General features: G+C 42.2%; 1 protein-coding gene across 1 annotated transcript in view; it reads right to left on the reverse strand.

The window, feature by feature from the left end:
• LOC115389487 (voltage-dependent T-type calcium channel subunit alpha-1I-like) overlaps positions 1-16640 on the reverse strand; it is a 207553-nt gene extending 190913 nt beyond the window's left edge. The window contains exon 1 of the mRNA XM_030092887.1: positions 16463-16640. Within this exon, the coding sequence (XP_029948747.1) occupies positions 16463-16476 (14 nt within the window). The 5' untranslated portion in view covers positions 16477-16640. The remainder of the gene's footprint in view (positions 1-16462) is intronic.
• Between the last annotated feature and the right edge of the window lie 4019 nt (positions 16641-20659).

Genomic DNA, 20659 nt, shown 5'->3' on the forward strand with positions numbered 1-20659 from the left:
GGCACAAGCTGACACACACACAATATAAATATTTCATCAATTGGTAACACTTTACTTGAAGCCCCCCTGTATAACACATTATAAGTACATTTATAAAGCATTATAATGCCATTATAACACGTGTAGCTATAGTTATAAACATTCATAAATGATCATGATGCCAGGACCTATCCCTAACCCTAATCCTAATCCTATGCTGTATAGTGAGTTATAAAGCATTGTGATCATTTATGAGTGTTTATAACTACTTATACAAGGGGGTACCGGAAAGAAACTGGACTGTGTTTATGAAATTAAAACAAGAATGATTTCAGAGTTCTGGTTGTTAAATCTCGCTACAGCATGTTCTTCTGCAGATCTCTGCAAATCATCGTCTCACAATGTTCCACAGGGAAAGCACACACAGCGCTGACATCAACACAGGAGGACCCCCTTCTTCGGAAAAGCACAAAATGGCGGAACACATCACTAAACGTGATCAGCGCGCAAGCATCAGATTTGGTTTTCTGCTGGGAAAACAGCGTCAGAAACACTCACCATGGTGCAGGAGGCGTATAAAGATGGCGCCCTGGGGAGAGCGCAGGTTTTTGAATGGTATGGGTGCTTTTAAAGGGGTGAAATGTCCATTGAAGACCAGCCCCGCTCCGGACGACCCGCATCCTCACGCACGCAGGAAAAGATCCACGAGGTGGAAGCCGTGGTCCTGGCTGACAGGCGAAGGACGATCGGGGAGGTGTCCACCTTAACGGGGGTTCCGTGGAGTTCCTGTCAGGAGATCCTGTCCCAGGATTTTGGGCTTGCGGCGGGTCGCAGCGAACATGGTTCCGTGCGTCCTCACTCCGGAGCAGGAGGTGGCCGGCGTGGATGTGTGTCGGGAAATCCTCCAGCACACTGAAGAGGATCCTGGGCTGCTGGGCAAAGTCATCATGGCGGATGAGGCCTGGCGTCACGCCTACGATCCCGAGACGAAGCAGCAGTCGAGCCAGCGGCGACACCCGGACTCCCCTCGGCCGGAAAAAGCGTGCCAGTCCCGGTCAGCGGTAAAAGCCATGCTGATCTGCTTTTTCGATGAGAAAGGGGTCGTCCACAGCGAGTTTGTGCTGCCTGGGCAGTCTGTTCACCAGGACCACTACATCCAGGTCCTGAGGGGCTCCGAGAAGCAGTGAGGCAGAAGCGTCCGGAGCTTTGGCGGGATGGTGAGTGGTGGCTGCACCACTATAACGCGCCGGCGCACCGGGCCCTGCGCGTAATGCAGTTCCTGGAGAAAAACAGGATGATCCTGCTGCCTCACCCACCGTATTTGCCGGACTTAGCACCATGTGACTTTTTTCTCTTCCCAAGAATGAAGAAGGAGCTGAAGGGGCGGAGATTTGAGGACGTCCAGGAGGTTAAACAAAAATCGAAGGACGCACTGCACGGGATCATTACGCACGAGTTTTCAAACGTCTTTGAAAGCTGGAAAACACGGATGCGACGGTGTATTCAAACCAGCGGGGATTACTTTGTTTGAAGGTGACAGCTTTGAAAAATTGTTACAATAAAACACATTAAAAGTTATAACCACTGTCCGGTTTTTTTCCGGTAACCCCTCGTACTGATAGTTTTTACAGCCTTTCTGTTTTCAGAGTCTTCTAACATTTTATATAAGAGAGTAAAACATTTTTGAAGTGGGTAAATGATGGCTTCTGCCTGTTGTAATTGCATTTATGAATAAAGAATTTTGATTTTCGGATTAGTAAACTGATTATAAAAACAATGTTCTTCTTTTCCTGTTTTCTGAAGAAACAAAAAAACACATTTCCCCACCTCAAAGTAAAGTCCTTGTATACATTATTAATTACAAAGCGACAGAAATCCTTCCAAAAGATCTTGGAGTCGTCACATGTCCAAAAGAGGTGTTGACTTGTTTCAGGGTGATTTCCACAAAAAGAAGAGTTCACATCAATGTCCCTTTCATATTTTGTCATGAAGTGGTCATCAGGATGCTTCATGTAATTTTGGATCAACCATGAAAAAGATCACGAAGCACTCCTAGGCGGAGGCGCTATGATATTGCCATGTATTTCCGGCGGTTGTCAGTGAAGCGCCACCTAACGGCTTGGCATGGTATTGCAACGTTTCAGCCGTTTTGAAAACAGTCATGTGGACGGTCATAAATATTGAATCAACTTTGTCTTTACGGGCAAACGTTTTTGGAACTATGAGCATTTTGGCTTTGTGTGGATGGGGCCTAAGATTGAGAAAACATGTTCCTGCCTGCACTGCTATGTGAATGTGTGTGTGAATGGGTGAATGTGATTGACAGTGTAAAGCAGTGTAAAAAGTGCTAAGTGTAGTCTATTTACTTTTTAACATTTTTCCCTGCCTACAATGGGAGCAGCCAATCAGATCTCAATTTGGAATTGACATCGTGCTTCTCCGAGCTCAAAGCCCCACTCGCAAAAACTATCGCTCGGTCTCAATGAATGCAGCGTGCCCTTATGCATGCTCACTTTTATTTTTTTATATGCAATACACACTGCTTTGTGCCGGTGGGTCGAGCAAGGAAATTCACAACATAGTTTGCCTGCAGTCCTTTCTGGTGACACCAGGTGGGGTCATGCCAATAATGACCAGTTGCCCCTGCAGACGCTGCCACCTGGGGCTCAAATAAGGAAGCTGTTATTTTCTGTCCACAAGGGAACTGGTTGTTCTTTTACTTTTGCAACAAGTGTTGTTAGTATGTTTTATTTTGATGTTTGAAGGGAAACTTTGGGACAAAAAAGCATATCTGACCATTCTGAGTATTTTAGTAATCCAGCATATTGTGAAGCATTAACCTCTCTACTATGAAATTGGTGGCTCATATTACAATAAAGACCTTGTCCTTCCTGTTAGCACTTATCCACATGGTCTCAACAAATCGTGATTCTGCTTTGCCTCAACAATACTTCAGTCAATCTGAACTAAAGGAAAACACCCTTTCAGTATCCAAAACAAGCAACAACAACACAAAAGACAGAAATCAAGAAACACACCACCAAGTTTTGGAGAGCAATTGCAAGTTTTGCCCAAGGAATTTTAAAAAAACAAACAAAAAAAAACAATAGTGCAGAAAATCATTTTGAAAAGTTTAGAGAAAATATGGATAAACCAATGTTGCATGGCCTAACTCCAGACAGTACTCGCTTGAGGATGCAGGTAATTGAAAGTGTCAAAGCAGAGTAATGATGCACAACAATCACCTCATTTCAGGATTCAATACACTGGTTTTGATCCACACTGTGGCCAAATGGATTTCAGCATTAGAAATCTGAATGGTCTACAAGGCAGTAATCTTATACTTACTGCTGTTTGGATTATTTATGTGTGTGTGAATGGAACAAATGTAAAAGCCAGTTATGACACAGAGGACACATTACATGTGAGGCTGCAGTAACAGATCCCTGAGCGCTTGCATGCAGTTAATGGTCCATAACCAGCAGGGTGTTATGGGTAATCATAGCTTTCTGAGGTGACCGAGGACCAAACATATTTATCCACACACTGTGCGGCATCAAGCATGCTAACCGACACAACTGCTGTCAGCCACACTTGAATAATCAAGAGAACCATAAATATGTTTGTCACACACGATAAGCTTCAACCAGTCGCATGGCAGAGAGGTTTTCTACACGCTCTTCAGATCAGTGAAAATTTCAAATGTCGCTATTCCAAGGATAAACCCCCTCCCAACCCCCCCTAAAAAAAATAAATAAATAAACAAATTTGAAAAAATTGCACATAAAGCCAGGCAGTCTCTTTTTTTTGTGATTACTAAGAGCAGCAGCTTTGCCTGTCAGAACCAGTCAGGTATGGTCAAGCCAACTCTATCTCCACTAAGACACATAAAGCTGATTCTGAAACAGCTTTGCAGGTTATATGTACATTTTTGAAGAATTGCAAAAAAGAATGCATTTTTACTGACTTTAAATTATAGCTGTGACGTAATCTCAACAATAACCGACTTACGATAACGGTCTAACTTTGACAAGAAAAAAAAAAAAAACATCCCTAAAAAGACATGTATTTGATTTTTCAATGAAAGTCACAATTGGTGCTGTTTTATTGCGTTTCACAGAGGATCCGACTGGAACGGTACTGAGCTGAGTGTTATAGGATGCAAATAACTGACAGCAAGCAAAGTAACATTAAACTCAAAGCCATACTGCAGCTCTACGCTCCACACAAAAACCTAAGGATTTTTTTGGTTTCGGGTGAAATTTGAACAACACATTAAAAAAAGTTACTGCTGCAGTGAAAAGACATCAGGGAAGCAGGGATGCATGCGACGGTAACTTCCTCATCTCAAACACTTCATTGAAACAAAAGCAGTGAATATGCTGTAACCAATGGTGGCGTGGTGACGTGTCCTTACAGGCGGTCGCCCTCGCTGGTCTGAAGTGACACTTAGCATCTCGAACCTCGCTAAAAGATTTCTGGAGTTGAGCGGCGTTCATCATTCCGGTTCTGCATGACGACACTGTTCAAACTGAAGAAGCCACCAGTCTGGGCTGGGACTGTCTTTACTTCTGTCTTTCTCTGACTACCAGTCTGTCTCTGTTCAACCTGCTGGAGACACTGACCGTTTACATGGGTGTTTCTTTTTAATCCAGCAGAAAGCAGTTGTATAAAGTATCTGTACCCATGAACGCTAAATACAGCGATCCATTTTCAGTCCTTGTATACAAGACCCCCTGACTCAAACCGACTATACAGTATCTATGAGGCGTGGTAAAGGTCTCTCTCCCACTTTTTAAGGTTCTCATCTTTAGCTTTGCAGACTCGCGGCCCGCCGGTTGTCTATCACAGAGCTGTTAGAACAACTCGCTGTTGAGCCATTCGTGGCCATCTCCCGTCTCATAAAGTTTCTGCTCTGTGTTTCTATTAAAAAGTGTTTTTTTTTTCTCAGCCACCATCCAGTTCTTCTGCTTGTTTTGGTTTTAACTTTGCTAATTGCGACTTCCTGTTTTCTGCATGTCATTACGTGACTCTGTGTACGAGGGAGCTTCATGCACAGAATGAATAACCTGCTCGCATAACACGATCTGCTGTCTTCAAGTTGTTTGCATGAGGCATCAAGCAGATTATAATTTTGGGTAGACAACCTCTTACGATCCGATCCATAATTTAACACAATCCGAGTGAATCCGATTAGTTTAGGTGTTTATATGAGACATTACAATCCGACTGATCTCACAGTCTGATTATATAGAGGATTTATGGAGCCACGTAAACTGTGACACTCTAAACTCAGTGGATTCTTCTGTTTCAGAACACCCTGTTTGAAGCCTTCATTGTGAAGCACTGTTGATTAATTGTAGCTCAGAATTGACCTGGATGTGGGCCTTCAGTGAAATGACTTTGAGCCCACAGCCCCAGACAGCCCATCTCATGACTAACCTAAAGCGACACACAGTCCAACTGCAATCCACAGGCAATTTAAAGTCACCAATTAAGCTCAGAAAAAAAAAACAAAAAAAAAACATGTCTTCTGTTTGTGGGATTAATTCAACATATCTGGTGCAAATACAAATTCTAAACAATAGTCTCCTGGGCAGAATCCAACTTGACCTTTGTAATTGTGAGGATTTTACTGCTGACTGATACACCATCAAACAGTATCCACATTTCACGGGGAAATCCAAGAAGAAGGATGAAAGAAAACCGGACATTCACTGGAAAATTTAAAATAAAAGAAAAAAAGGTGTGCATGCACAGCAGCAGCATTTTGGAAAAGTTGTGTTTTCTCCCATTTACAATGAGAAACAGTCTCAGCATTGAAAGGTTGCTTCAACTAGGAGTCAAGGGTCAACATCCCTTTAGAATAGCAGTGTATCAAATCAAACCAGAGACTCTGAAAAAACCAAACCTTGATGTTAGACTGTGTTTGTGTCTGAGCTGCATGTGCCGTTGTGCCGGTGGCACAAAGAGACCAGAGGAGACTGAAAGTAAATTGGAAACTATTAATCTGACCCTCACCTTCCCACCACAGTTGGTTTGAAGCAGAATATACAGTATATAGTAGGAGCACGCTCTGTTTCTCTTGTGCGTCCCTGTGCCTCCCTCCAGTCCCTGGGAACAGGTCGACACACTGCACCTCTCCAACTCACAACGAAACAAACCAACTCACTGCACATTTTCAACTTAACATATTCAAGACAGAACATTTCATCGTGTAATGTAATCACGGTACAGTAGAAGTCCGGTCCCTGAACAATACAACAAGCATCCCGAGAAAACACACTGAACAAGTTTCTGCCGATACGAAAAAGTAAAGCCCTGAAACTCGCTGACCATGTAAATGTGGCCTTCTGGAAAATAAATTAAAGCTGCTCTATTGTTTTTTGGCATTGGTCCTACAGGGTTAAGGATTTGCTGTTATGAAGTTCAATCTTCAATGACATCCTGAGTCACCTGTATGCTCCCTTCAGGATTAGTGCAAGAAGCATTTATCCTTCCAGTTTTATATATATATGAATATATGTAGCAGTGAGTTAACACGGACCTCTTCTCCTTTATACAGGCACAGGCTCAACATTTCACGTCTCAGGTTTGCTGCTCTGCTCCCTCCACAGCCCTTCATTCATCCTCTTTATGAATGAAATTCTAAGAGCCAGTTAAACACCAACTTCTCGGCTCTCGTCCCATTTTCATCCTGTCGTCAGAGGCATCGCACAGATGTGGCAACAATGAAAGCACTCGCTGATGGAAATGGCTTTGTTGCTACAAAGTGAGGAAAAGAAATCACAGACCATGACGCTCTCTCCTCCATGTTCCATTTCTTGTGCGACTTAGCAGAGGATTCACATGGGAAATGTACAATTTACAAAAAAGAAATAGTATGGCAGCACTTCAGTTTGAACGTGTTACACTGCGTCGAAGCAGAAGCAGTTCCAAGCTAAACAATCTCCTTTAACCACTTTAGTCCTGCTTCTTCTATTCAGTAAACTTGATTTTTTTTGTTTGTAAGTGTGCACCGAACACCACTTCCACCATAATGCGGCAGTGCTGGATGCCTCTGGGGAGGAATATCTTTAAGTGTGAAGGTGACTTGGTGGAAACAAAGTGGATAGTAACATGAGACATTGTGGCTTAAGGATGGAACGTTGCCCTTTTTCTCCAATATGAATTTCATTAATGCTGCTCCTGTTTACATCTAAGTAGTCAACAGTCAGTCCAAATGTTGAGCAACAGAGAAGAGAACACACATCAGCAAGCAGCTCAAGTGGCTGGTTAGTCGGTTGGTCAGTTGGTCGGTAAGTAGGAAGGTTGGTTTATTGGTTGGTCAGTCTGAGAAAGGTTTTGCCTTTTGTTCAGTGAGTCAGTTTACATAAACTACTTCCATCAAGGAAAATAAAATGTTCTTTTTTTTAACCACTACATTAAAAAAAATCAATTTCTCTGTATGTGTGTGAGTGTTGAAATTTTCACAGTGCTTCAGGAGAGATAACTGGAAAAAAAGAAACAGTAAAGACAACCCAGTTGGCTGACACTTATTAGGATGTGTGAAACCAGCAATCCTTACAGCTCATAATGAGTCATTTGAGTTTAATGTCACGTCTAAAACACCCAAATTATTGTTTTGCAGAACCTTAAGAGCAGCTCTCTGTGTCGAGCACTAAATAACATTATTCAGAAACCATCCTTTGATAATTAGAGCTGTTTACCCACTGAGCTGTGTTGAGTTCATAATGAGAGCTGCACCGTGCAGCACTACCACTGCCTGAGCCGTCGCCTCATGACTTACAACGGACGCCCAATGTGTAAATTGCAGTTGTTGTCACTTTCACACTGATAGAGATAATGACTACTGTCTTTTTGTCCCATTTGTACCATTTTGGCTTTGGTCCAATACCAAATGTTTCTCAGACACCCAACCTTTCTTGCTGGCTGCGTTTTGCCTGCATCAGTCAAACAGAAGCGTGATGGAGCTTTTTTGGTCATATTATCCACGTTTACATGAATAAATATTATATCCTCTACAAAGAGATTAAAAATTACCTTGTAAACACTTAATTTCAAATGGCAATGACCATTCTGAGTTCAAATTAATTTTGACGTAAGGCTGATTTATTCTGATTTTAAAGCCCAATTGATTCATTTGATCATGTAAACCTTCATTCTGCTTTAAGTTAATTCCGGTCGTTCTGCACATCTCATTACTTTGTTCCATCACAATGACGCACATATTCCAGGACGGTTGCCCAGAACAAGCGTTGGACAGTTTTTTAAATGGAGCCTTAAGGCCAAGTCATACTCCAGGCGAAGCAGAAAAACCTTCAGCCAGGCGGAGAAACACCGACTGGAACCAGTGAGCTCTTTTTTGTTCACGCAGCTCCGTGGGCATCATGTAACCCTTGGGGCAGCTTTACATTGTCAAACAGAGTCAGAGGTCACAGATGATGTGGAACAACGTATTCTGATGTCTGAAGTCACTTCTTCATATATAAAAAGCACATGATCAGAAGAACAACATAAGTTTTGTGGAAAAGTCTGGAAAGCCAGGCCAACTCCTTAAAGGGGCTGTATCATGCAAAATTCACTTTTTGTATGTTTTAACCTTGTTATATAGTTATGTACTCACCAAAAACACCCCCAAAGGGTTTTTTTTCCTTCGTGCCTGTGTGTTTGAGCTTTCCTCGCGTTTGTGCTGCTCAGAGAGGCAGCCCCTCCCACACCCGTGAAAACGCTCTGTTTCCCACGTTCACGTCACACGGAGAAGATGGCTCCCCTGAGCCCCCCTCCCGCAGGCCCTCGGCAATCAGAGTTGCCGTTTTTTGTATCTCCGATTACGGATATAAACTTTAACCCTCATCTGAAAGCAACAGTCAAGCAAGAGTCTGAAGGGTCTGGAGGGTCTGAAGGGTCTGCGCTTGGTGAGTTTCTAACAGGAAAAGACGTTTTCACGTGTCTTTGTGTAGAGAAGCTAGAGCTAAAGAGCTAAAGCTAGCTAGTGTATTTGTTTTGAAGCACTGATTGGTTGAAGTACGCTGTCAGTCAAAGTCCACAGGGGGAGAGGTGGGATTTTCAGTGAAACAGAGCGTTTTCTCTTCCGGGTTTCAGAATTAGCCCCAGAAAATCTTTTATTTCACACAAAATGACTTTAACTTAGCGCCAAAAATAAACTATTACCATGTTAATGCCATTTCTAGGGTTTGGACTAGCTAAAAAAGCCTGATACAGCCCCTTTAAACAAAGTGAACTAGTTGATCCATAGTTATGTTTGAGAGCTCCACGTCTTAATATTGACTTATTGACAGATTTAACGCAACTACCAATCACGTATGAAGCTCATGTGTTTTTATTCATCAGAAGCTCATTGGGAAATGGTTTGAAAAGATGAAGAGGACTTTATCTTGTCAGTTCATTGATCACTCCAGTTAAAACCAGCATAGACCAACAGTCCTCCAGTAAATGGATTGTTGATCCAGTCTTTGTTGACTTTCTGACTCAGACATGTTGATTCATCTGTGTGTTTAATTGTGTCATTTTGACATGATGCCTCTAAAACGTTCTCCGCCTTCACAAATCGTCCTCTCATCAGCTATACCCACCATCTGTGCAGCACTTCTTTTGTCTCTGAAAAAGCAGAGCCCGACAGGTGCTTTTGTTTCCTGTTTCCAGAGGGACAGAGAGACGTGTCGGGCTGGCATCAGGATGGATGGCAGACGGGTGGACGGGCACACGAGACAATGGAGCCAAAACAGTGATGTACAAATGAGAAGGACAAAAGGAAAATGGAAAACGGATATGTTCAACAGCGGTTTGGAATTAGTACGGAGCGACAAAAGTTTGATCTGTCTCTTACTGCAGATTGCCACCGGCAAGTCTTTTTTTTTTTAATCCTTTATGTTGACTGCCAACTATCCAACTCTGCTGCGCTGACAGCTTCTCTCTGCCTCAGCAAAGTGATTTAACACAATGAAAACGACAAATGATTTACTGTCGGGAAGGGAGAGGCTGAGGGAGAGTGATTGAGACAGAGGAAGGTGGAGGGAGGGGGAGCTGAGCCAGCAGCTCGCACACAGCTCTTCAGCTCTGATAACACAGATTCCCGATTTCCTTAAAACTCGGAGCCTCTGCTCCCTCTTTAACTCCGGCTTTCATTCCTCTGGATGTCAACGATTCAGCTTGAACCCGTGAAAGAGAAGGTCTGAAATCAGACTCCGTGGTTTTACTGGAGTTCTTTGCTCATAGGTCAGTCGGGCGTAGACATTTTAATGGGAAAAGAAAGATCTTCAAACTTCATCAAGGCATTTGTTTGTTTTAAAACAAATGCCTTTGTTTTGTTTTGTGTCCAGCAGCTACTGATCAACGAGCATGTTCAATACGTTCATTCTGTTTCCAGCCTCCCTCTGGATTCTTCTCAAGTTTTAAATGACTTCACTAGAACTAACGTTTTTCCTCCCACCTAGAAATAGAAAAAAAAAAAAACCTCAGTGGTTTCGGGGGAAAAAATGCACCATTTTCTATATCATGCCAACATTTCAAACCTCTTGTTGATCAGAGAAATGTCTCAGTACTCCTCAACTCGCTCGGCCTTTCTGAATGTGAAATGTGTCAAACTCATCAACATGTCTCTGCAGTCGCTGTGACGTATTCGTGTCCATAAATAACGAGCAGCACAATAATCAGCTTCTCCGTATCAGAACTATACAGATGCTTGTTACATCGTTACAAACCAGCAGATGTAACTTCAGTAGGAATTAATGAGTGAATGGCCACCTCTGGCCCCAGCGGCCCTCAGACCGCCACGGTTCCAGGGTGAACCTGCTCAAACACACCTAAATTTAATAAATGTGCCAGCACGAAGCTCTGCAGAAAGCCCGATAACAAGCTGCTCATTATGGTCATATCAGTGACGTTCCAGCACGGACGTGGAGAACCAGGCAGCTCCGAGCTCTGCTTCTGCCTCTGAGATGCTGAGATGAATACGATCATGAGATCAGGAGTACAGCTACAGGCTTGTAAAATTCAAGACGACTTCTTTCCATTTGGCTGAGAAATAAAATCATGTACAAGACAAGGAAAAAGCAGAGAATGAATGAATGGAGCCCTGCGTTTATGAACTGATTTTATTAACTATTTGGTTAAGGTTCTGGGAGGTTTGCAGCTTGCGTTCAACATTAATGTGATGAATCTCTGCTGAGTTTTACATTTATTTTGTATTTAATCAAAGTGTGAAAATCAGTAAAGCAGGGTCAAACATAATAAACAATTAATTTAACTACTGTAGATTATTGGACTTGATTATTGCTCAGAGAGTACTGATGTTCAATTAAACACAAAACAATCTCAAAAAATCAGCAGAGACTCGAGGCATTATTTAACACTGAACTGAAGCTGCAAGCCTCCCAGAACCTTAACCAAATAGCTTTCAGATCATGCAGTGCCCAGAAAATCAGTTCATAAATGCAGCACTTCATTCATTCATTCGTTCTCAATTGTTTCCCCGGAACAAAGTCTGTGCAGTAATTACATTTCTCAGCCAGATGGAAAGGGGTACTCTTGATTTTAGCCAATAATACAGCCAACACACTCGCGCCGACAAGTTTAAGAAGCGAACAGGATGCAGTCCTACAACACAAAGAGGAATTCAGCTGCAAATCTATCTGCAATGCACCACTCAATGTGCGCGAACAATACCAGGAAAGTGGTGCTGGTCAATACGAGTCTTTTTCATTAGAAGGGAACGAACACGAACACGGACACGTTCACACACTTTTCGCCAATGTCGGTTCTTATTTCATCTCATTGGGGAGCAGACTGAGTGCTGAGATCTGGCTGTGTAATACATTTGGTGTGTGAATCCGAAGACTTTTAAAGTTTGACAGAGGAACAAATGTAAAATGTACAGTAAAGCCCTGTCAGGCATTGAGGCTTTTGTTTTCACATCTATGATATAACAAGCTTAGCCAATAAAAAATGAAACTGCTCTCCTGCTAGTTCTCATCTATAACACTGGAGCACCTGCTGTAAAGAATATGGATTTAGTTCTGTTTTATCCTCCCGATTTGTTTCTGTTACACCGGCAATAAATTCCAATTTGAAAATGTGTTCAAATAAAATAACTCGGGCCAAATCAACACAACATTTCAAGAGAGAGCACATCATTTTTCATTTCAGAAAAGTGTTGCATTTACACTGCAACATTGTAAAAATGATGTCTAAAAAAGCAATGTGGTTAGCTTTCCAGGGCATTAATGGGTGCTGGTCATTGTTTTTGTAATGAAGCCATACATTTAGCATTTACAAACATCGTGCAAACGGGGCCTAAATCATGCAGGACAGGAGACGTCCGGGACCAGGGGTTGACACACCTGGACGGCACAGTTAAAATAGACTTTCACAAGGAACTCCAAAAACAAAGCTGGCACTGCCCTAACTGATGCTGACTTTAACTGATAGAGACTTTTTCAAAAGAAGTGTGCTCCTTTAGTAGGAAGTTCTAGTGATTTTGGTCAGATAAACAACTCCCTGGCCGACGCCATAGGCTTCTCTCCGTCACACAGATGTATGGCTTTCAGATATAATCATCACAATTGCACTGCGGCGCTGTAACAGAGTTTATAGCCGTCTGTCTACAGCAGGAAAAAAAGCTTATTCTATTGGAGAAAATTATACTTAATTGACTTGTGTGCTTCTCAAGGTAACGCGGGAGACAGGCCTGGAATATTTGAAAGGGATATATGAAAATAAGCAGGAGGAGATGGAAAGAGCCAGAGAGAGAGAATTAACTGATGAAAACACAAAAAAGATTTTTTTTTTTCCCCTTGACTTCTCATCTCAGAGAGGTTTCATTTAGACTTGAATGGATGGCTTGCCTATTAAGCCACTTTCTGGCTTTTTTTCTTTTTTTTCATCCTCTCAGTTCGGTTATAAATTCACATCAGAGCCAGACAGAAGCTGAACCGACGTCAGCCTAATAGGAGAGACGGCAGGACACTTACAATGAGATTATTCCCGTCTGTCTGCAAAATTTCAGAAAGCTCTTTAAAAAAATACTGCTTTCTAATAATGACTGTTTAACTTAAACCACACATACTGTATCTTCATATGCATCCAATTTAAAACAAGAACACCATTGAATGCCGTCACTGCATTCCTTCCTTTCTGTTTATCGCCCAATTTAAAAAGTGCCACGGCAATGGACATCTCAACTCTACGATTAAACGATTAAAACACACCTCGGCTGAGGAGGTTGATGCTGACAGTGGCGTTGAAAGAAGATCCTGGACAGCAATCAGAGATTTTGAAAGATGAAAGCGGTCCTACCGTCTCCTGAGTGAACTGAAAGAGAGCGCAAGCTTCGTTCTGCTCGTTTAGCATTTCCATTTGTTTGGTTGAGTGTTGCAAATAACATATTGGAGAATCAACATGTATCTCCAGGGGAGAGAGAGGGTATTTCTGCTGGGCCTCACTTACTGGCCTCTGTCAGGGTACCAGTTTCCTTTCGTCCTTTTTGAGCAGCTTCTATTTCTTATTTTTTATCCTCTTGGTTATTTCTGTGTTCTTCACATCGCCATTCACGCCTTTGTCACCTCACACCTGGATTATTGCAATAGTCTTTACACCGGTATTGATAAAGCCCAACTCCACCGCCTGCAGCTCGTCCAGAACTCCGCCGCCCGACTCCTCACCTCCACCAAAAAACACGCTCACATCACTCCGGTTCTCGCTTCCCTTCACTGGCTCCCCATCCACTACCGTATTGATTTCAAAATTCTTTTAACAGTTTTTAAATCTCTTCATCTCCTCGCCCCTCCCTACCTGACCGATCTTCTCCGCCCCCTCAACTCTTCCAGAGCGTTACGGTCGGCTGACCAACGCCTCCTCTTCATTCCCAGGACCAGGTTAAAAACCAGGGGGGACAGAGCCTTTTCTGTTACTGCCCCGAGGCTGTGGAACTCCCTTCCCCCCCACATCCGCGCGGCCGAGTCTGTGGGAATTTTTAAATCACTGCTGAAGACCCACCTCTTTGCCTTGGCCTTCAGCTCGGTCTTTCCTTGGTGCTCGAGTTTGAGATGTGTTTTAATTGTTTGTGCAGTTTTGTCTTTTCACCGTTTTTTGTTTGTTTCTATTCTCTGCACTTGTGTGAAGCACTTTGGCACGGCTATGCCGCTTGTAAATGTGCTATATAAATAAACTTTTACTTACTTACTTACTTACATCACGCATTTCAACCTAAATTCTACGAAACTCTGTAAATTAAAACACCTGGGAAAGAACATCCCTGCCTCCCTGTGTGCCTCCTCCACCACTCAGCCAACCGTCACCACCTCGTTTACTCATCTTAGGCGTCGCTTTGTTGTTTTCGTTTCCATAAAGTTTCACATTGACACAGCAACCCTCTGAAAACGATGTCAGTCAACGCTGCAGCGGCAGGAACACTGAAAATGTAGGTTTCATGTGGGGCAATAAGTTTGTTTTGTTTTTTTTTTGTTTTTTTTTTTTTAAATAAAACCACATACCTGCAGAAAATCAATCAAAATCAACTGGGAGGCTGTGGGAGGAATATTTAGGAGCTCAGAAGAAAAGTAGGGATTGCTTGGAATTGTGAATCTCTGATAATCTTCCAAATGTCCTGCTTTTAATTCAATGGTTTATTGTTCCCTTTTTGTCCCTTCAATCGTTTCCTTCCTCTGTTTTCCCTGCATCCTTTCACCCATCCACCGCCACCGTCTCCAATTTCACTTTCATCCATCCAATTCACTGGCTTTCAACCACTCAGTCACTGCTTTGCACTCGTTGGTTCTCACTTTTCCCACTCAGCGGCGTTACTACAGAAATAACCTCCATGTTTGGGGGGTTGGGGTGTGAGTCACACATCGCTGCTGTGGACGTGTTGCTCTACGAAAGCTGGATGAGGAGTGTCTGCTGAACCCTAGGCTGGCTAACGACCGGCGGCACTGTCATCTCACAGGCCTGTCATCTCTCATGCAGCCACAGCTGTAATTTAAGTGTGACTGTGAAAACACTGCGGTGCTAGAATACGAACACAACACAAAAGCGCAAAGATACACGACAACAAGTAGCCTCCAATAAAAATACTGCCTGTGACCTCCGTTTTAGCTACTGACATTTATCAATATCACAACTGTCTTTGAGGTTTGAAAGGTCAAATTTGTACCACTATAGTGTCTTTTTTTTTTAAGAGAATTTTTTTTTCTTATCAAAAAAAAAAAATAAAAACTCTGAAAAGGGCAACAAATGTTCATACAACGTAGGGCTACTAGTTGTTATTCTACTGAAACCACACACGAGCAATAATATGAACATCAACGATGGTGTGTACACAGATATTCATAAGGACAAAAAACAAATTTGGCGCTGACCGGTTCTGCATATATATGATCTTCTAGTCTGTTGTGAATCATTCATATCATCTGTAACAAACTTCTTGTTACCAGAGTCATGATCAAACATGCAGAAAGTAATTTGTGTTTTAAAGCAACAAATACTTCAAGAACTTAAACCAAGAGAACAGCTCTAAGTTTCAGTTATTTTTAAACAAGGTTGAACAACTTTGATTGCCCCTACTTTCAGTAAAGCAATTACATCCTAATTTTATGCTCCATTGCACCTTTAAGTTTTGCACTGCGTGTTTACTGTGAGCTGTTGTGACTCTAAATATTACAAATGAATCTTCAGATCTCATGTCAGTTTCTTAAACTTGGTGTGAAGATGGCCTGATTTTTTTTTTTTTTTTTTTTTATCTCAAAGCTACTCAAATGTTATTAAACACTAAAATATCTTTCTAAAGCAATGACAACAATGTGATTCTCTAATTCACACTTTAAATGAATAAAACACAAAGGTGCAACTTTTTTCTTGTTTGTGCTGTGTTTCAGTTTCCCTCAGGTACCTACCAAAGGGATCAATAAAGTTCTATCTCCTAACAAAAACCCAATTCATAAACTGCCAATGAAGCTGCTGTTGCCAAAAACGTGTGTGAAGGCTGAACAGCTGAATGTCCACTGAAAGAGGTTCTCAAACACTGCTCCTGCATATTGCTGTTGACAGGTTACACAAACCGTTTCACTTGCTGGCATGATACAGAAAATGCATCACTGGAAGGACCTGATTTCAAGATGCAAATTGGTTTCTAAAGAAAAAAATATGGAATTGAGTGAAAAAAGCCAAGGATGCTATCTACTCTTGTTAAGACTTGAAGATTCAGGTTGGAAGCGATACTGCCACAGACTTATGGGGTCAGGTGAAATATCCTGCAGTCAGCATTTGCCAAATCAAAGCCAAATCTATCACCTGCTAATGGAAAAATAAACTTCAGGAGGAATGATATAGCTTCTCTGAATCATTCCATTAAGGTACAGGAATGGAGGCATGCTACCTGAATAAATGATGATGGATAAGAAAATACAGCTCCTTCAGGGGGTAATCCATAAATGCATCCTTTCATTCGTCACACTGAAAAGGATATGGGCTGGAGACCATGCGGATGCACCAGCTCCGTGGACACGTTGTCTGCTTGAGGCAGAAGAAGACCACCGGCACCAGCTCTGGATAGGGCACGACCAGCACGCTGGTGTCGCTGCTGCCGTCGTCATCCTCATCGTCCTCGTCGTCCGCTTCCACCTCTTCATCCTTCTTCTCCAGCCTCCCTTCATGTATAATCCCCTCCTCCTCCTCTATTTCCACCGCTTTCGCCTCCTTTTCCTGGGGACCTGGGTGGCGGTGGGGGGAGGGTCTGCGGGGGGACGAGGAAGCGACGGCATCGCCGCCGTCGGTCCTGGCTGTGGCCGACGCCGCTCGGGCGATCTTTGGCGTTGAGTGTGTTGTTGCTGCGACGCCGAGGCCCTCCTCCTCCTCACTTGTCATGGCCACCAAACAGTCTAGGATGACAGGAAGACAATAATTTATTTTAAAAAACGTCAATCAACTCAATTCATATATATTTTCAAAAAATGTGTTTGGTCCAATAACCAGGAGAAGAACAAACATTAAAGAAATGATACTGAAAACTGTCCTCAGTAGAGAAGGAGGAAGGGAGCTTCCAATCTCTCCACATAGAAACGGTACTTCATTCTGAGACAGAAGAAAGTCTGGCTCCATCAGTTACACACTTAACGAAATTATATGAAAAGAACGACCATGAACAAATGAAGTGAAGAGACAAAAAAAGAAAGACCAGCTTCCACAGAGAGAGGGCCTCCATGTTGGACTGCTGTACTGTGGTACGCCGCAGCCCCCCGTCAGAGACTGACCACTACAAGGAAAGGCCAGTTTGACATTAAAGCTTGATGCTTGACAGCTCCTTTTTTTTCCCCAAAAAAATACAAGTGGTCAAGCCAACATTTACATTTTTACAATCTCAACAGCTAAAATGCAAATACTTCAATTCAAAAGGCAATGCTCATCATACCACTCAACGGCGTGGAAATTTCCATGTAATTACAAGACACTCGTCAACTACTGAGCAGCATGAAGCAGCTTCAAGCAGATGGAGAACCCATACTGAGTGAGAATGCAGTTTTATTCAAAATATGTGTGTCATTTACATACAGCTCACTTTTCATTATCAGACACTGAAGCAGCTGAAGAACAGACATCTGAATTTATTTTCCAAACCCAACTCAATCAACTTTAATTTGACTGCTATTTTAAGAGGAGAGAGTTGAACACTGAACTGGTCACTATTTGCATGACAAACTTTTGAGTGAAAATGTATATTTTCAGAAAACACACTTTCTGCAGAACCAGACTCAGAGGAGGCGACGTTCCACTGTCCTGGGTGGGGTTAGGAAGTAGGGTTCAGGTAGGGGGTGGACAGTGGGATTTGCCTCATTAGGGGTTAATACATGCACGTTTATTTTATCAGAAGCTGAAGCTCATAATTCAGTTTGAGATTTTGTGAAAACAGAAAACAGTTTTTAATGTTGATCTTGTGTTTTCATTTTCTAAAAGATGGAACTTAGCAGTCTGAACTAATTTAATTAGTGCCAATTCCATATTCGCACTTGTAGTCAAATAAACACGAAACCAAAAAAACCTTGCTTTTTCAAGTAATTGGTGTGTCAAAGGTAAACAGGAAGGACAGGAGCGGTGAAGAAGACGTGAAAGAGTGAGGCAGCAGCTAACTGGGAGGCTGCAGTGAGGAATAGAGTGGGTGAGTGAGTGAAGGGCGTCCGGTGGTTTAGTCAGAGGCTTAGTGTTGAGCGGAATCGATACCATGTAGCTGGAGACAGAACAGAGGGAGCAGGAGGCCTGGTATGAGTGAGTGGCACCGGCCCATGGATTTCCAATGAGGGAGGCAGAGCGCCCGATTCTCAGTAAAAGCCACTGAAAGCTCTGGCTCAGTCACTGAAAATGTTTCCAGAGATCTTTAAACTCCACTGTGCTGATCGAAGTCATAGGCTGGTTTTCAGACTACAAGAAGACGAACGCCGCTTCACACAAAAGGATTTATGGCCCCCAATACAGTAAGTGAAATACAAAAGCAGCTCGTCAGTGGCCAAGGAGGCACATTGTCAACTCTGCCAACACATCGACAACAACAAAGACAGAACAGGAAAAATAAAGGTTTTCATGATCAGAGAACTGTGTGGGAACTTCAGTTCTGTTCCTAATCCAGAGCAAGTCCTGGAACAAAAAAATACCATCAAGCATCAGTCATCAAGTCATCAGCGTGATAATAGAAATGTTTATTGAATCCCGCTGGGAAATTAGCTTGTTGCACACAGTGACAGGAATCCCACCATCAAATGGAAACGAGAGTATCAAAACAAGCAATCAGCATGCTGGGAAATGAAAACTAATAAATTCGTACAAACACAAGAGCTGTTAATGTCCCAAGTTCAAAAGGGAAAGTGAAGTGCATTGCTTTGTTAAACAATGAAATCCATCCAGAACCTGAGTAGTTGATCATAACCATCTCCAGGCGCATTAGAGAGGCTGAAGTGTTGGACAATGTCAAGAAAGCCTGCAGTGCTCACAGGGTCATGTGGCTAAATGACTTTACAGCAAAGCGCCACACATCTTAGTTGAATGGATACACTGATTCAACCACAAAAGCATGTTTAGCTTTGATTACAAGATGTGAGTAGATGTGTTGCTTTAAACCTGAGGAGTGAAATGTGGCTCGTAGGCCAAAACCAGCCTTCCAACTTGTGGGACATTATACAGCACTGAGACAAGTCAGTTAGTAATACTTCAGTGAAAACTGACTGACTGCTAGCAGCAAGTCAATCTGTGAGGGTGAGCTTTCATGACTGATTTGTTTTTTCCTGTTCAAAAGCAACACTTTAGTTTCATTCGTCCATTCAGTTTTTCTGTTCTATTGTTTTCAAGGCAAAGTATTAGAAACACCCTGAGTGAGTTCTTTTCAACAAGAACTTAAAATCATATGAAGCTTGATGAGGATTTCCTTATAAGACACACAAGTCCAGGTCAACTCTCGTCATCTCGTTACAACTGTCATTAGCTCTCTGGATGAGCTGCAGAAAATCAGAACATGCAGACTCCACCCAGAAGCCCCCAAGCGCTGAATCAAACTGGAGATACTGTTGCTGCAGTGCAGAAGAGAAAACCACCAAAAATTATATTTGAAACTAATGAGAATTATGTGTCATTTTGTATGATTTTAACAAAGTGTTTAAAAGTCACTCTTCAATCCAGGTTTTGTGTACAGTTTGGAAAGACAAAGTTGGACTGGAGTTCATGACACTCTGGAGGTAACGGTTGTTACTGTCTCTGTACTCACTCGTTTTCAGAAGAACTATTTACGACAGCAGTGACGTGCACGTGCAGCAGCAGCATTTCAAAAGGTTATGTTTTCCCTTGTTTCCTCGAAGACAGAGTCAGGGCATTTCAAAATGTTCCGCCTTGGCAGCCTTTCATTCCGTTTAAACTGACTCCCAAAATGAAGTGAAACTTTGTAAATAGGGCTTGAACCCCGGTGGCAACAGGAAAGACAAGTCATAATGAAAAGGCAGCAGCCCAATGGACACGGAACTGGATGGACGATTCCAGTCTATGAGATAATAACTTTTACTTTGCTTTTCTTCTTTTTTCCTTTGGCCACTGTCTGCCAAACACACAATTCACTGGAAACCGTTCAAAGCAAATATTGACCACTCAGTGTCAGTCCTTCCAGACAGCACTGCAATAATGAACAGAAAACCCACTTTTAGCACTAAAAATGTATTCCAAAATGATGAATTTCTCTCTGAATCCAGACAGTTTAACAAACTATTGATAAATGATGAAAAAAAGCTTGAATGCAAGACAATAAGTGCAACGTATGAGATAACTGAAGTAAATATAAAAAGACTTGCCACATTTCAAAGAAAAGGCACCTAATCAACATGGCAATATTATAGAAAGTGTTTTTTAAGTAAGTGAAAACTGTTTCTCTGATATTGTACAATCAGGTAAAAAGGACCAGGTTATTTTCGAGATGTATCACCTCCTCGATGATCACCCCACCATGTGTCCCTGTTTTCACTGCTGTAGGAAATTCATGATTTCAGGTCGAGTTAAAACACTCGGCGCAAAGAAGGAAAAAGAAAAAAGAAAAAAGAAGAGATGCAAAGTTCAAGTGGGATTTAGCTTTCATCAAATGGTGTCACGTTTTTTTGTGCTCTCAGTCCAGAGATTCTTGAATTAACTGGATTACTAT

This window comes from Salarias fasciatus, chromosome 6 (genome assembly GCF_902148845.1).
Source record: "Salarias fasciatus chromosome 6, fSalaFa1.1, whole genome shotgun sequence".
NCBI classification, from domain to species: Eukaryota; Metazoa; Chordata; class Actinopteri; order Blenniiformes; family Blenniidae; genus Salarias; species Salarias fasciatus.